The 17,190-nt window shown below is 50.3% G+C and overlaps 4 protein-coding genes across 4 annotated transcripts; 2 read left to right on the top strand and 2 right to left on the bottom strand.

The window, feature by feature from the left end:
* Positions 1-537: 537 nt before the first annotated feature.
* On the bottom strand, positions 538-3,311 carry ASPVEDRAFT_30302 (putative protein kinase Scy1; the record flags this gene model as incomplete). Its single annotated transcript, XM_040810345.1, has 2 exons — positions 538-1,823; positions 1,874-3,311. The coding sequence occupies 2 exons, from the start codon at positions 3,309-3,311 to the stop codon at positions 538-540; spliced, it is 2,724 nt and encodes a 907-aa protein (XP_040669568.1).
* A 482-nt stretch (positions 3,312-3,793) lies between these two features.
* Positions 3,794-5,720, top strand: ASPVEDRAFT_43312 (branched-chain amino acid aminotransferase, cytosolic). The gene is made up of 4 exons (XM_040812788.1): positions 3,794-4,301; positions 4,366-4,663; positions 4,714-5,412; positions 5,463-5,720. Exons 1-4 carry the CDS (start codon positions 4,076-4,078, stop codon positions 5,473-5,475), a joined length of 1,236 nt encoding a protein of 411 aa, XP_040669567.1. The 5' UTR covers positions 3,794-4,075; the 3' UTR covers positions 5,476-5,720.
* A 2,769-nt stretch (positions 5,721-8,489) lies between these two features.
* ASPVEDRAFT_30300 (uncharacterized protein) lies at positions 8,490-9,647 on the bottom strand (the record flags this gene model as incomplete). The annotated part of the gene is made up of 1 exon (XM_040810344.1): positions 8,490-9,647. The coding sequence occupies one exon, from the start codon at positions 9,645-9,647 to the stop codon at positions 8,490-8,492; it is 1,158 nt and encodes a 385-aa protein (XP_040669566.1).
* A 4,709-nt stretch (positions 9,648-14,356) lies between these two features.
* On the top strand, positions 14,357-15,332 carry ASPVEDRAFT_85231 (bZIP transcription factor; the record flags this gene model as incomplete). The annotated part of the gene is made up of 3 exons (XM_040817665.1): positions 14,357-14,516; positions 14,571-15,127; positions 15,201-15,332. 3 exons carry the CDS (start codon positions 14,357-14,359, stop codon positions 15,330-15,332), a joined length of 849 nt encoding a protein of 282 aa, XP_040669565.1.
* Between the last annotated feature and the right edge of the window lie 1,858 nt (positions 15,333-17,190).

Below are 17,190 nucleotides of genomic sequence, written 5' to 3'. Positions count from 1 at the left end.
GTTGTAAGAGTGGAAGAGAATCGGCGGGGCAGGGGCCGGAGGAGTACTGAGGGGCGGTGGAGGACGGAGGGCAAGCGCCTGCATACCCCTCTTTGTAAAGAAAACATCAATCCCTCGTCTCGTGTAACTGGAAGCAGCGGCCAACAATCAGCTCCGACTACGTCAGATTCTCGACCTGGACTTCCGCGCTAGGAATTGCTTGGCGCGAGTGGGTACTCCATGTTCATAATGGTTAGACTACATTATTAAATAAGTACGTAGGAACAAGGTGTTATATCCAAGTACTATATTAGTACTATATGTGCCATAGTAGCTCGTATGGCCAAAATTTATCATATCCTGGTACTACTGCTGCCGTTCCGGACCATTAAGTCGTGACTTTACATCACAGCAGAGTATGGACGGGCAATAATGTAATCAATTACATATATGTACTGGACTGCGTAGTGTACGGTCGATATAGTAAAAAATCTGCGGAGACATGGCGAATGAGGTGAGGTGATAAGGCTCAATTAGTGCAGCACTACAAGTTCGCTATTATATCAGGCTTTGATATTTGTCAAGCCCTTGTTTCGGGTTTCCGGGCTGTTGCGGTTGCACAGCGCTGCTATTGAAGAATGGGGAGCTTTGTCCAGTGCCGCCGCCAAATGAAGTCTGGCTGGTGTTTGCAAATGCACCGGTAGCCTGCGTAGAGGGTGGAGGTGGTATCGAGAATGCGGAATAGTTTGGCGTTGTCTGCAGTTTCGTGCTGGCTGAAGAGGCGTTGGAGGCGTTCATACTGGCTAGTGATGCGAGAGACTGGCTAGATCCTGAATACTGAGGTTGATGATTGGATGGGTTCGGCATGTTCCAGGGGCTTGGGGCAGATGGCTGGAGAGCCGGAAACGCTGATGCCGAGGAAGGATTTTGTTTTGCAGTCGGCTCCAATGATGGGAATGAATTCAACTTCAAATCGGGTGTGATTGAACGCGTGGTTAGACTGGATTGCCTGCCAGCAAACCCTGCAGTAGTTGAAGACCAAGAAAATGCAGTAGAGCTGGGTTGTTGAGTAGTAGATGCTTGCGAAGATGGGGTATCTGAGGCTAGGCCACCCAAGATATCACTTCCATGATCATTCGATGCTGTTGCGCCCCGTCCAAGAACCAGACGCTCGAAATTATCCCTCGTGGATTCGGCCTCTGACTGTGTAAAACCACCTGCCGCCTTGGAGGAGGCTGCTGTTCCGTTGCGGAAACCGGACGAATCTCCTGAAGAGAGCTCTTGAAGTTTCTTCATTTGTTCCCGCTCAACCTTCGAAGAAATGCTCTTGATTAAGGCCATGAATTCGCCAAATTGGTTCAAGTCAAGAAGTGGACCAAGGCTAAAGCTCCATAGAATCGGAAGAGCCTCCAAGGCAAGGAAATCAGCGTCTGCAACGGTGCAGATCTGCTGAAATACACTCAAAGCCGCCATCATCACTGCTGGTTCCTTCGTTTTGATCGCTTTCAGAGAGGGGACAAGTTTTTCTTGTATGGTGTATTTGTCCAGAATAGACGACCTTGAAGCTTGTGGTTTGCTCTTTTCGACTATACCGGTCAAGTCATCCCCATTCTCACTCCCCTGACCCATAGAGCCACCGCAAAGTACAGCAAACGCTTCTAAACAACGTACCTTGATTGCAAGGCTGTTCGTGCGGCTGAAAGTGGACGCAATTGGAGGGAAAACTTCGTTTTTCACCGTACTGAAATCAAGAACGGGGAGAATGACAGGTAGACATTTTATTGCGGCATCTACCAGGGTATGTGTGGGAGAGTCGAGCCCGAGGCGAATAAGAGGTAGAACATCTAGAAATATCAATCGCTGTCATACAACCATACTGAAACAGGAGTCTTACCATCCTTGAATTCCATTCCAGAGCAGTTTTCAGCGATGACACTGGCATTATCCAGAACCACCATAAGGCCTGCATCCTTCTTCGAATCTCGTTCTTGGGAAGCACCTTTCCCTACTGGAAAGACCTCCTTGAGATGAGGAATCACCTTCTCAGGAAGTGTACGACGTGCATTGGGGATTCGCAGGAGGATTGCGAAGACGTTTTGTAAAATAAGAGAGAGGAGCTCGCGGTCTTTCAGTTCGTCTAGCAAGGCGCCCAGAAGCTTTCTCTCTAAGACGGAAACAGGAAACTCTGGAAGTACCCGTTGCAAGCCACGCATGAACTGGGCCTTTTCATTTGGATTCTTGGCTGGCAGTGATTCCAAGAACCGGATGGTTGATACTAGGATATTATCGAAATATTGAGATTGCTGAAACTCTCGAGCAGTGAGACGCTGAGCAGCCCTTCTAGTTATTAGCCTCGGTAGTACATGCGCGACAATGTCCTTCGGTATCGAGCCTGAACAGAGAAAGTTGTTGCTTTGCGAAGGAGTGGAGGACGGAGAAGTGAGTAGTCGCTTGAACGAGTCCAAACTACCATGAGACTTCAGGGGAGAAGTATGAGGTGAGTTATAAAGTGCTATTATTATAAGTCCAAGAGAGAATAGATCGGCCGAGGGGTTAACGTTCGAATCCAGAGCAAAATCAGGTGAGGTGTAGTCTAAGTTCAGCTGAACAGACGGTGGAAGGCGTGGATCCTGATAAAGAACTTCCGAGAGAGCTAGAGGGGGGAGAGATGATTTGGATTCGGACGAGTCTGAGGGACCAGCGAAGCCGAGTCCCGAGATTTTCCAGTCAGATTTGGCGTTGATGAAGATAGCCTCCGGGTTCAGATTGCCATGCACTAAACCAGCAGACTCATGCAGAAACTCAAGACCCTTAGCAACCTGCAGAAGCCCCTTCTGAATTTCTAGTTCATCGATGTCGAGATCCTTCCGCCTCCGGGACCCGTCCGGCTCTTCCACCATGTACCGCGAAGTCCTTGAGCCTAACCTTCCACTGCTTTCTTGTGTATCCTTTTCCTGTAGTAGTCCGGCAAGCGAGGCGGTGATTCTTTCGGTCGCGAACATGAGACCACCATTGCGTGTTTCTTCGACAGGCTCGAGCACCTGTAGAATCGATGGGTGTCGTAGGCGAGTGAGGTTGCCGGCTTCGCGTTTCAACCGTTCGACAATCTCTTCCTGCAGTTTTTTTATTGAAGAGTTGGAACGACCACCCAGCCCACCAGATCGAGGCTCGAGGGCCTTCTTATCAAAGATAAAGATAGATGCTGGGGTATTTGTGGATTTCTTCTTTCCATCATGAATCTTCCAGGGTCCGGAAACGACTGTAGGATGCGGGGAAACTTGATAGTTCGTAGTGATGTTGGAGCTGAATGACTTGAGCGCGGATGAGAACATCTTGGTTGCAGCGGTGCGGTCCTTCAGTTTCCAACGATTTCAGACGGACTATCGCATAGCATTCGATCCAGCACGCGGCAATCAGCTTTGCATGTGTCGGGGTGGCCGCAGCCTAACACGGTCGCGAGATAGCGGGGATCAACAAAACAATTGGGAGCATCACCACATAGAAGGGCGGGTGAGGAGTGTGACGCAGAATCAGGTCTTATGAGGCCATCTGCTTTCACCACACAATCACACTTTGCGACGAGCTCCAGCGCGTTGTCGTTCAACCATTCGGCACTACGTACTTCAGCCCAAGCTAATCCCCGTCTCGGTGCGTTCCAGAAGATCACGTGAGAAGAAGCAAGCTCCTGAGGCCACCGCCTGCCTCGATCTGCCGGTTATCCGCTGATGGCCGATTTCGGAGATCAGACCGAGTGTCAATTGTGGATGTGCGGAGAGCGCTTCTGGCATTGGCAGTTCTTGATCACTCCCCACGACTCTGACTCAAAGGACGCACATCAATCACCGGATTTGAGGGCACTTTCATTGGTCTAAGGTCCGTATACCCCAAGATATCAAACACCGTGTTATCCTTGCGAGCTTGCGATAGCTCTGATGAGTCGCCCGGAGTTGTCACAGCGCTCCGTGTGGGGAGTCCATGCACTTTGCTTTTAACCGCGACTACCCGCCGGGTTTTCTTCCCCTTGACTGTCATCCAAAACATTCTTCCTTTGGCCCTGGGCTTTGACTGACAAAGATACCCGAAATTCATAGAAGCCATGAAATCGCTCCATCAATTAGCTCGCCAGCGAGCGCTACCTAGCCTCGTTGCTCCACGTTTCCAGAACCCTCGCGCAAACCAGCTATGGCAACGAAGCTTCAGTGCTACTCCAGCTGCTTTGGAAGGCGCTCGCCTGGACCCGTCGAAGCTTACCATCACAAAAACGAGCACGCCAAAGGAGTTGCTACCGTCAAAGGACCTTGTCTTCGGCAAGACATTTACTGGTATGGTTGTTCTCGGAGCCTATTAGGCAGAGGATGTACAGTTCTAATACCATTGTTCTTCTAGACCACATGTTTACTGTCGAATGGACTGCAAAAGATGGCTGGCTTACCCCCCAGATCGTCCCCTATCAAAAACTCCAGCTGGATCCCTCGGCTTGTGTACTCCACTATGCGTTCGAATGTTTTGAGGGTATGAAGGCGTACAAAGATAGCAAAGGTCAGATTCGATTGTTCCGACCTGACAAGAACATGCAGCGCCTGAACAAGTCATCTGCACGGATCGCTTTGCCCTCTTTTGACGGCGAAGCCCTCACTAAAATGATTGGAGAGCTCGTCAAACTCGACAGCAGATTCATTCCTGAGTATTTAAATTTGCTCTGTTTGGCGAATTCGACTGCTAACATTGTTATAGTGCGCGAGGCTACTCATTATACCTGCGACCCACGATGATTGGCACCCAGAGCACTCTTGGTGTTGGACCACCAGGCTCTGCCCTTCTATTCGTTATTGCGAGTCCCGTGGGCCCTTACTACCCAACCGGATTCAAGGCTATCTCATTGGAGGCCACAGATTATGCCGTGCGCGCCTGGCCTGGAGGTGTGGGAGATAAGAAGTTGGGTGCAAACTATGCTCCCTGTATTGTTCCTCAGCTGGAGGCCGCTTCGCGTGGGTTCCAGCAGAACCTGTGGCTCTTCGGAGAGGAAGAGTATGTAACAGAGGTTGGCACAATGAACCTTTTCATTGCGTTGCAGAACAAGGAGACTGGCAAGAAAGAATTGGTAACTGCACCCCTTGATGGGACAATCCTCGAGGGTGTTACCCGAGATTCCGTGCTAGGCCTCGCCAGAGAGAGACTCATCCCGCAAGGGTGGGATATTTCCGAGCGCAAGATCAGGATGGCTGAGCTCGCCGAGGCTGATAAAGAAGGAAGGCTGCTAGAAGTTTTTGGAGCAGGCACGGCAGCAATTGTCAGCCCTGTGCGGAATATCAGCTACCGTGGCAAGCTGGTGAACTGCGGATTGAAAGAGGATGAGGAGGCCGGGGAGATTGCTCTTCAGATGAAGAACTGGATCGAGGAGATCCAGTACGGTGATAAAGAGCACCAGTGGAGGTATGTCACTAACACTGTACCCTATATAACAGTCTGCTAACATTTTCTAGCCATGTCTTATAAACGGAGGTGAAGGTTGATATATCGACTCGCATAATATTTGAATCTATTGGATCAATTTTGTAGACATTTTTGGCATCAAGCACGAGTTTTAGACACTTGACCTCCACAATTCAATTCCATAACCCATCGAAGCACTACGAGCAGCACCCGCTTTGTTCGGTTTGAGTAGTTTGTTGGACCAGATATCTGGTTTCTAATACTGGCCCCCAAACTATCACTGATGTCTCTTGGAAGGCATAATTCCCCGAATGCTCAGCCCCCAAGTCTAGGCACCTAGGCTCTCTAGTCCCCATTCTCAAACAACCACATAAGAATCCAGTAGGACAGCCGCGTGGATCCCTACTTTCGACTCAGAGTGCCTCCCCTTCACATCCATCTCAGACCCAATAATAAAGCTACAAACCCATCTCCCTCGTTGGAGTTAATAATAGCAAAACCAGTAACCCCCCCAGAACGCTGGCATGCTGGACGCCTAAAGACCCACGCTGCTGAACTTGTATGCTCCGGTCTCAAGTAGCAGCCCTAAACAAGGTAACCTCACGGTAAGTGTGCGCAGTAGTACAAGCCACGCATGGGGTGAAGGGGTGATTAGTCTCAGCCTTCCACCATGTTTGCTACCATACTAAACAAAGTATACATGTAGAAATGAATGCAGTGCCGCTTGCACATAATGTAATTATACGCTTGGTCAAGGGATGCAAGTGGAGTGAAGCAAATGAGGCATGGAAATGCCTTCTCCTGGTGGACACAGTGTCGTGTCACCGCCATGTTTTTATCGCCCCTCCTGTTGGCTGTGCATTGTTGTAGCGTCGCGTTGCGTTGAACTTAACCTCAAGAGGAATCGTCCCCGGAGATACAGGAGGAGGCTGAGTGGGTTCGAAGCCAGGGCGCCGAATATCGCCCCTCCAGATTACCAATCTCGCGCATACATGTTGTTACCAGTAGTAGTAAGTGCCCTGTCTTCGCCGGACGTCCGTTGAGCTCCACAAGGACAGAATGTGCACCCCTTAATTGCTCTCCACCTGTCACCCCTAGCAGTCAATGATGAGAGCCTTAGCAGGCGCATATTAACGCCAAGTCGAGTATAACCACCCGCCCAGTTCAGCCCAGACCATCAAGGCTAAAAGCGCCTAGGTGCTTGGACATTTGTAAGGCTGAGAGAAGCCAAATTTCAAAGTCGAAGCACGAGCGGAGGGATCCCGCGTCAATTTCCCAGATGCCTCCAATGCAATACTGAAATCAAATTCCCACAGTCTGGTGATTGGAGATAAGGCTCGTGGGGCTGAGGAGCGTGGACTTTCTTTTCTTTTCTTTTCCTTTCTTTCGACTTTTCAAGGCTGAAGGCTGGGGTTGTGTCCGTGTGCATGTGGTGCACACGGCCGGACTCTGATCCTGTACGCATGTATACGACATATGGTGTACGGCATATAGTATAACTATGTACTCTTTCTGCTTCCATTGCAGGCCCGCGCGGGCTGCCTGTCCATTTACCTCTCTGGGCTAGGTTGTGCGACGTGCAACTTGAGAATCAGGCTGGAACTGGCTGAGCTCGGTTGGCGTTTGATATTATTCGTGGGCGCGTGTGATCAAGCAGAATGATGCTAAGTTTGGGATAAGTTCCGAATCTCATCCATGGTTTACGGAGAGTATGGCGAGGACGGGCCAAAGATAAGATTGGCGCATCGGTCTCGCCCATAACGGACGTCACTACCGAGAAGGTGGGCCAGAATCGAAAGGCTGAATACGTTCGAAGACAAATAAGCAAAATAAGCAATTATGGAACGAGGTGCGTGGGAATATCGATGGATCTTGATGTAGGTGCAGCAGCAGCGTTCCGAGCTGGAGGTGGACGGCTGAAGAGCCGGGCAGATCGACCGCCAGTAAATCCATATTCCTATTGGAGATTATATCCTGGATCCCAAGAGAATTGAGTGGTATGCAAGTTGATCGCTCCTCGGCGTGTCCGATCTGCTTCATTGGCACCTATTATGGGACTATTGAATGCTCGTATGCGGTGACTTGAATTGGATGGCTTCGCCGGCCTGCGGATCCCTAGGATCGAAGCAAATTTCTTTCAATGAAGGATGAGACTTTAAACTTCGATAACACTGTATCCTTGGGGCATAACATGTTTGGCCGTAGAATTTCGACTCGGTCATGAATACGCAGTCAGTGGCGGAAACAGTTGCTGTCCAGCGCCTCGAGGTCGGCATTGGATAATCCAATGGAAACCATGATGAAACATCCACCATCTTCGTTGATTATAGAAGCTTATCCTGTTGGCAGCGGTGAAACTGTGAAATGGTATTATGGACTGATCTACCATGACGGTTGATGACCTGACTTTCTTTGTTTGAGTTCCGATATACGACTAAGAAAATTGGACCTGTAATCGCTTAATGCAAGCTAGCGTTTCCATTTTGCTGAACTGATCCTGTGGACAAGGCGTGAAAGGTTGGGAAGATGGCCAGAATTATCCCATCCAATTCCTAATACATGAGGTGTGCGCTACCCTACACTACAGTATAAATGGAATGAGGTATACGCATTATCTCTGAGCGACTCTTAAAACTAGTACAGAGTGGCGGTGGGTTCACCAAAAGATCACTACTCAATCAAAAAGAAAGAAACACCGATGAACCTGTTCCCCAAAAGTCCCATCACTGTGATTGTGAGACATAAAGCCCAACCCAAGAAGGTCGCACAGTAATCAATGAACAAGGCCAGTGTTACTTACGCTAGCCGCCGGCCTCCAATGCAGAGGTTGAGATCTAAACCAGAGAGCTAAAGCGCAGTCTGGGGTATAGACACGACAAAATTCGAGAGTCGTCTGAAGCCTAAGATTCATGTAAGGAGTAAACACCCCCTGGTAATATTTGGCATGTACATTGGAATGGAGTGGTGCCTGTGAGATTATTACATCACATCCGGGTTCCGCTTCGGCGTGTGCAGATGGACGATATTGCTAAGTAGAACCCATGACCAGGGGATCTGGAACAGTGCTTTGAGACTGGTTAATCATGGCGTAGGCATATAAGCTGTGGCTGCGGGGTTTCTTCCTCGGAGTTTTCCGGTGTAGATCTTTGACCATGCTTGAAATTCCAGCATGCGACCAAGGCTATCTCAATGGCCTCGGTCAGATCGTCCAACATGGCAGCTGACTTACGGATAGAGGTACAAACAGCCCCGTGCTGAATCGTTATCCAATCCCTATATTTCAAGGCGTTTCGTGCTTTTGTAAACAGCGAGAGTGAAGGATCGAGTTCCCATATGACTTCTCGACAATTGGCCAATATCCAGTTGATTTGCCTGATGAACTGAAGTTCACCACTCTGCGTCTCTTTCAACCATTCCACTAATATCTCTTGGTGAAGTTGCTGTAGAGTCCTCAGTGAGTTGCTCCATCCTTGTCCGGGAGTCGCCGCCAGAAGACAAACGTTGTACCAGTCTTTCGTGAGTTCGAGTCGGAGTTCTCGCTCGCTCCATGCCTCATGTTTGATACCGAGAGTTCGGTTGGTAGTTGCCAGATCCATGGCGGAGGCAGCGACCTCCGAGTCGGTTGTTACTTCGATGATGGTTGCCACCCGTCGCAAGCGGTTGAAAGGGCGGACGAAGAAGTTGTGGTCAAAGCCGTTGAAACTAGGTTTGTAGGAAGGATTGAGGTTGAGGTGCCCTCCCTGGAAGGAGAGAGTGAGACGACCAAGTGTCCCCGCGCTCTTGAGTACATTGATCGTGGTTTTGGTATTTTTCCATAAGTAGAATACACCAACCCTCTCCAATGCGCATGGCGATACAAGCCTGACTACAACCTGATCCAGTATATGGAAGGGGAAGAGGCCAAGGGATTCAGGGTGAAGTGCGTTTATGGGGGGTTGGACACTGCCTTGCCTGACCGGAGAGAGACTGCGAGGCTGCGGAGGAAGGTGGCCAAGGGAAATTTTGAAGAAAGGTATTGGTATCGGGACCAGTAAAATCTCTAGCACGCATCCATAGAATAGAAATTCGTTTATCTCGTTGTACATACCCTTGCTGGCCCGTAGAAGACTGGTATAAGCGTCCAGACAGCCTTGCTTAGGCGACGAGGGCTCTGTGTTAAAAGCTTCAGACCAAATCAAGCTCCGAATATCGTATGAGAACATGTCAAAAGCCCCTAGGCCTGATCTCGAGGCCATAGCTGATATATCTAGACCACGGAGGGGACAGAAGTCGGTTCTGACTCAAGTTCCGTCGTGCTCTTTCTTTCTTGCTGGTCATACTAAACAGCCAAAAGCAGGCTGGGAATCTTCATAGAGAAGCAGGGTACCTTTCCATTTGATGAGGATGCATGTTGAAGATAAAAAATAAAGAAGTGAAGAGATCACGTAGGCCAGCTGTTTTCTCAGAACTTTGTTTATAGGTGTGTTACGTAATTCTCTTCTCTGTTAACTACTTCTCGGCGCTCATTTTTTTTGTCTCTTAATGTATTCACAGCCGCATGAGCTTGAATGGGATATGTTTGATACAGTGCAGATGGTGACAATCAAGTGTATTCAATATTAGGGTGACAGTACATCATCTGTATCGTCCACCCATTCATTGATCATCTATCCTAGAGCCTAACTAGGCCTAGTGCCATCAACAGGGATTCCTTCATGGAGAAGATTTCCGACCAGATATGAGGCGAGATATTTTCTGTATTTTTTTGGGGGGAAACAGGTAACAGAGCGAGCAAGCACTAAAAACAATGGAACCCAGTGTAAGCCACTTTGCCTCTTATGATTCATCACAGCTAGAGGAAGGTCAGCTCCCAAGAATTCGACTCCAACCGCACGGATCGGATACAGACTACGCCGTTCGGCCGGAAGGTTTTCTCCAGGTCCGTCCTGATGCCTGGGTTGAACCCTTCAAACTTGTGAAAACGAAACCGGATAGGCTATCCGGATATGGGTTTCCAAGTTCCGGCAATCTCCATGAGGCGGAATTTGCCGATGATCCCAACAACAACACGCCATCAGTGGAGTTGCAAAAAGCACACGTGCCGATATCTCGAAGTTGATTGATGATCTTCAGCTGGATTCCCTGGTGGCATTCCTAAATGCCACTTGCTGACCATTAAACTCACACATCCATGCCAAGTTTGTCAGCTGGCAAGTGCACTGTTTCGGCCCTTCCCGCCCAAATTAGAATCTGACTGGTGATGGTTTACTGCTTCTAGAATGTTTGTTGAAACTTCGAGTCTGCTGACAGCATATTCTGTCCGACCGATCCGAGAATTCCTGTCGCGCGGCTCTTCCCTCGAGTCGTTCACATTCCTGAAGCCAGGTGTCCCTGGCTGAGAGAATGTGTGACTGTGTTTCACCCTCGAGGCAGAATCTGTGCGGAGAACGACTGTGATTCGGTGTGAACTTGGCTGAGCCAACAGCCAGTTAGGCAGTGGCTTGTGTTACATGGAAGCAAAACCAGGGCTTGGAAAACGGAACTGGGGTTTGCGACTGGCATCTTCTTCGACCAAAAGAGTTTGACTTCAGCTAGGCGCCCACAATTATTGCAAATTGCAGGTCCAGAATCAGGTTCCCGTGGAATCCGAGATCAACATGGCCTGGAGAACTACGATTGGCCGGCTCGTGAGATCCGTGCCGCCATTTTGATTGACTGCGGATTGGGAGATGGAGGTCTGAGGTGGGTGACTGACTGACAAATGTGAGGAGCTTGCGAGCCAGCCAATGATATGTGTCGCCTACTGTTTGTTCCTTCAGCCCTACTAGCGTACTTACCGGCCCCCCGCTAGCGTCCGTTAGACTGGCCTGGGAGGACGAGGACCGAAGAGACCGGACGGTTTTTCGAGTCAACTTGTTCAGCCCCATCTCGGAGTTGTGAGGAAAGTTCTCCAAATATCGCGCAAGTTTCAGCGATTCCTTTCAGTACCGTCATCGAACGGTCAGCTGCACGGTTTTGAGGCTCCTCCGGAAGAGGGGGATCCTCAGCTGAAAAAGGCCTGGAACGCGTGGTATCCCTTGCAAGGGATTGATTATGGCGGTGTTCCGACGGAGATAACAATTGCTCCCTTCCTGGCTCAACTATTGGGCGACAACCTCGTTCCCAAGACGGTTTTTACGTTGAACCATCGTATTAATAGCAGCAAATGTCGAGTCCACGAGCAGGCGCCCGGACTGGCATGTATCACAAGCACCCTCACCACGAGTTTCATGTCATGGCACTGCAGATCGGGTCGGCAAGGAGGCTTCTTGGGGCTGAGGGCATTCTGGCCCCAAAGACGAGGGAATGGACATGGGCCACAGGTGGAATTCCATTCTGGCCCGATAGCGCATGATCCACTCTTGTTTAACTGCGCCGTTGACTTCCTCGTTGTGGTGATATTGACGACCAGATATTAATTGTATGGGCTTAATGAGATCTACAGTGGACTAGTGACTCAGTATGAACCATCCAAGGGATTAAGGAACAACTGCGCTCCTCAGATCCCCGAAAATGCCGACTCGAAAAAAAAAAAAGAGAGAAGAAAACCCCGGACTGCACCAGAGACTCAGATCTCGGTATGTATCCACCACTCTGGAGCGTGAGATCTTTATCCTTAGTCGAGTTGCCAAGATCAAGGGGTGCAACGTGGTCTAAATCGAGACCGTGCGTTTCAATACTTGTGCCATTCCTCCTCTGCGCATTTCGCCCGCATTTCAGACGCAAGAGGTCATTTGGAACGCCTGGCTCCCAACTTTGAGAATGGAGGGTCGACTGTGATTGGGCAAGGAGCAGATTCTTCATGCAAGGTGGGTGATACTGAAATGCCATCCCAAAACCATCTTCGGCCTTCGCTCTCAATTTGTCATTGTCCATAAAATCAATGTGAGCGGAGGGGAGAATGGACCGAACTCCAACCTCAACCATCGAAATGTCCATGGGTTTGAGATTGAAGGAAAGAATTACTCCGGGCTTTGGGTTTACCATGAGTTAAATTCAGCGGAGACAGGCCAAGCTCCAACGAGCCTTGATCTCGCGGGCTGTGGTTCGCCCAATGGATCAGAACGCTGCAGGGTCGGAAAGCGTCCACCGGTTTTTTCATCTCCAGACTCCGAATATTAATAATTCGGTGTAATTATTGATCTGGAGGCGCTGAGGGACGAGGATGCATTAGGCCCGGGCTAGTACTATTGGGGCTCTATTCGGCGCTGCCAGCCCCCAATCTTGGAAAGGCCCGGAGTATCTTCGAGCGACAACGATTCTATTAATTGACTAAGATAGATAGTGGAAAGATGGTGGATATAATTGAGGCAGGGTTTCGAGCAGCGCATCCCAGCAATGTGTACTCTGGGTCGAGATGCGGAACCTTGGTGAGGGGTGAAATGTGCAGCAGGAATTTGGATTATGCAACAGATGCAGCTTGTGGCTTGAGAAGGATCAACAGACAGAGACAAAGTTGTCTGGAATAATCACCGTAAGAACCTAAGAAGTCTCATTTAAAGGACCTGGATGGCAGCGACCAGCTTGTGTAACGTGGTGATGATACTCAGGACCATGAATCTGTCCAGTTACTGCCACTGACTGCACGCACTCTGTGGTCTCAGGTTTGGGCTGAGTTGGGAGGGCACTTTGTTTCAGCTTTCAAGACATGGACCCGCTCGCTCAGAATTACCGACTTGGTTGGTGCGTGCGTGTTGGAATTCTCGCCAGACAGGCAGAAGAACCATTTAGCGTTGGAAGGCACGGAGAGACTGACAGACCGACGGCATGTGGGCTTCTTGTCCAACCTCCCCACACAACGTGCAAGGAAGCGATCAAGGGGCCACTCCTCCCTGTGTTCCTTCGCCTGGCTGAGGAGGCTTTTACAAGCCCATTATTTTTTTTGGGCTTCTCACTCATCGCGACTGAAGATTTGCTCATCCTCCATTCTTGACCAGCGAATGAAAAGCCCCTCATCTGCGTTGAAAATTGCCCGGCGTATTCGGATCGCAGTCTCGTACTCGTCTACGTTTTCCAGCCTTTTCGACCACGAGCCCACTCTTTACTGGAAATGAAAGAAAAATAAAATAAATAAATAAATACTAAGCTAAATCGGAAACCCAAAAAACCAACAAAGAGATGAGTGAAGAGAGGCTGGAAAAAGGAAACAGTGATGATCTCCCTCCTGCACTCGAACGACACTTGCAGAGTCTCCTGGGATTGGACCGTGGCTCATCTTCACACCTCTCAGTCACAATTCTCTGGGCGCTTCATAACTCCCTCCATGGAAGCGGCGGAATGCTGGACAGTGGAAAGTGAATCGCTGGAACCACATGGACGGTCGAGGACTGTGGAACATTCCCAGCACAGCCCTGGTTCCCTGAATCTGATTGCCTGGACTGCAGCCTCCGGCCCTCCAGGCCCCCTGCGGAGGTTAAAAAAAGGCGCTCGGTGATATCGGGCATCCGGGGTTCCGCGACAGCAGTCGAGCAGCTCGCAACAGCCTCAAATCGCCAGTGACGCAGCCCTGCATTTCCTTTCGGGAAAGGTGCCTCACCCCCCCCAGCACATGGTCGACATGCTGGCCAAAAAAAGAAAATTAATTAATTAATTATTCCATAACCCATTCCACATTCACTCAGCTAATCGCACGGACTGATCCGCTACCGCAACGGCTCAATCGCGCGGCCGTCTTGAACTCGGAGTCCGGGGGCTGAGCAAGAGAGCTCCGTCCGCACTCGTCTTCACTGTAGTGATAAATACTAGCCATGCGCCGCCCTGTTTGAGTTGTCTCCGTGGACCCAACTGACAGCCTTAGACTCTCGGAGTATTTGGACTATATAGTCAACCCACTTCCTCCTACTCAGACTCCTACTCTTTCATACTTATAGTCCTTCCCCCACTCCAAGCCTGACCTTGCACCAATCGGCACTCTAGCTACTACAAAATGCATCGTTCAAACGGTTATTCATATTCCACAAGCTCCAGAAACCACGGCACGAGCAGTGCCTTCAGTCCCAATGCCAACCCTAATGAGGACTGGACCAAGATCTCCGACTTGGCTGAACGGCGTCGTATCCAGAATCGCATTGCCCAGCGCAATTATCGTACGTACCGTGCTACAATATGAGCCATCAAAATCATTCTAACTCTTGCGGCAGGCAAGAAGCTGAAGCGCCGCCTGGAGGACCTTGAAAAACGTGCTGCCTCCGCCTCCGAATCCCCAGAGCGCTCTCTCGAGCCGGAACCCCCAGTGAGAGTGACCGTCAAGTCTCGCGCAAAGCATGCTCGCGCATCCAAGTCGACATCCGATGTCCACAGTCCAGCATCGACAGACCGTGCGTCAACATACGATAGCTACTCCACACAAGAGGAACGGGGGTCGATGTTTTCATACCAGAGCACCCGGCAGCTTTCCACTTCCCCACCACCTCTCCTCTCGTACTCCTCGCTCGACCCCTACGGACAGCATTCATACGGACACCCGCCAGCATACCACTCTCTTTCCGGGCCCTACGGTGACATGGCCTACCACGGCGAGTACCCCTCGCCCGTGCCTTCTCTCCTTCCTGTCACAATGCACGGCTCCGGACCAGCCAAGAAGTACTCCTCGTACGGAGACGACGATATCATCAGCCCGTTCAATATGAGCTACGCCTCGATGGCGGGAATCGATCTGGCTCCAGCGCAACACCACCAGGAGCATAGTAACATTCCTGTACATACCCTTCCTTCCATTAGGGCGACGTACCCGCAGTTCCATAACAAGAGGAGCTAATTTCCCCCGCCAGATGCCAGCTTTGTCGCAAGGATACAGCGATGACCATTCCTCTCCATCGACGCCCGCGGAGCCTTCCCTGGGCTGTCCTCTGACACCGGAGCTGGACGCTACCTCTTTACACCCGTACCCTCCACTTCTTTGAGCTGCATTTTGGGTTTCCTGATTCGGTTTTTTTTTTATACTTTTTCTTTGTTCTTAACGAATTACGACTTGTGTATCGGTGTCGCTTGATATTGTTTCCTTGGTGTGTGCAATAACAGGCAGGATATCGTATCTTTACGTGGATAGATGCATGGCACTCGGCGTTTCCTATTACCTATTTTGCCGGCCCTTGGAGACCGGAGCCTTTGGAGTACTCGGGAAATTGCTCTCCTACGAATTATTAGACTTTTAGTATTCTCCTATTATTATCTCCCTTCAGATTATCAACCATGAAATGATCAGTCAATCTCCATTCCAATCGCAAACGCAACTGACCCGAGTCGTAGTATGTGGCATGGGGCCAGCCTAAGGAACCAACAACCCTGCATGGCGCGGCCCAATCACAATCCCGTTTTTGGCCCCCAAAACACCGCGCAACCATCCATGGATCATCCAGCATGGCTTAGTCTCTTGTTCGGTACATCGTAGGCGCGGAGCTGGGCTGAACGGCGAAGCAAAAGGGCAGTAAAGGTTTCGAGCTCTTCGGAAATAGCGTGCGGACTGCGGACTGCGGACCAGATCTCCAGAGTGGACTGACTAACTGTTCCCTAGCTCTTTTCTTTCATGGCCCAAAGAACGGATCAACGGGCGGACCCTTTGTATCTCAACTCCGTGTCCGTACGGACAACAGGCCAGCAGACACTTGGTCAACCATGTTTCTTTGAATCGGACCAGATGGAGTTAGCTGGAGGTGGCATTTCATTTGTTGGATTTGAAATTACTAAATCTGAGTAATTAGCTCGGATAGCTGCGGGCGGCTGGCTGCCTGGTCGGAGTCGGAGGTTGTTCAAAGACAATTCGGAGATAGGTGCGGCGTCTACCAGGACGAGGTCGCCGACCACTATGGAGACTGGAGGAAGTTGACGACCTGAGCACGGGGTGTACGGAGTACGGTGTACGGTGGAGATGGAGCCATGCCCAATTGACTCATCTATCGCATTTGACGCATTCGCAATCACAGCGCAGCAGCAGCGATCCGGCACCATCCGCCTGGATCATCGTCGACTCCTCATTCTAACTTCGAAGTTCCAACTAGACCAGGTCGTTGGGTGGGTTCACTGGATGCACCGGATAATGTGGTCCGTCGTTGTGAATCACCGCAGCCTGGACAGTGGTATCTATTTCCGAGCTAGCTAAGGAAAAGAGCGCCCCTTGCGAACCACTAGACCTGTTAGGGACACTGCCTCGTATAATGTTAACCCAGTTCAGGCAAGTATTTCGTCGCCTCGCATGTTTCAGACCCCCAGACAGTCGGAACAACAAGAAAGGATGAGCGATGATGTGCTGTGCTTTGATTTGAAATGGAGACAGGGACCCGGGAAAAGTGGAAGCGGAGGCTGGAGATCGGGGCGGGATTGGGGTCCAATTCCTGGCGAGATCCAGAGGTGGAAGTGGGATGTTTGCGAGGAGCATAGGTGCTGCGCCTCTCTTGGGCGTGCTGTTGTGACGCACTCGCCCACTCCGCCTAATCAGGGAGCCCAGTGACGGGGTATACGAACTTACGAAGCGACCAGGAGGCTGCTGCGTTGGCGCTGCCAAATTCCTAATCGGGTAACCAGGGAGCTTGCAGGTGCCCGCGGGCGACTGCGAAGCTGATCTGCTCCTGTTCCTCCCCATAGAATTAGGCAGATCAAGCTAACTGGAGAAATTAGGTGCTGAGCTGAGAAGAGGATCCCGAGTGACAGGTGAGACTGGATTGAATGCTTATTGCTTATCAAGCCACCGTGCCAGTGGAGCTGAGCACATTGTGCACTTGCATTACTTCCCGTACTTATGCACTCGGAATCGGATACGAGCTC

This window comes from Aspergillus versicolor, assembly GCF_001890125.1.
Source record: "Aspergillus versicolor CBS 583.65 unplaced genomic scaffold ASPVEscaffold_6, whole genome shotgun sequence".
Lineage (NCBI taxonomy): Eukaryota > Fungi > Ascomycota > Eurotiomycetes > Eurotiales > Aspergillaceae > Aspergillus > Aspergillus versicolor.
Note: the sequence above shows the minus strand (reverse complement) of the source record. Positions and strands in the feature narration are given on the sequence as shown.

Bases quoted from the DNA above. Each gene is read 5' to 3' on its own strand.
- ASPVEDRAFT_43312 (XM_040812788.1), top strand. From the start codon at position 4,076: ATGAAATCGCTCCATCAATTAGCTCGCCAGCGAGCGCTACCTAGCCTC. The intron at 4,302-4,365 runs GTATGGTTGTTC...TTGTTCTTCTAG, and splicing joins CTTCGGCAAGACATTTACTG to ACCACATGTTTACTGTCGAA. The intron at 4,664-4,713 runs GTATTTAAATTT...ACATTGTTATAG, and splicing joins GACAGCAGATTCATTCCTGA to TGCGCGAGGCTACTCATTAT.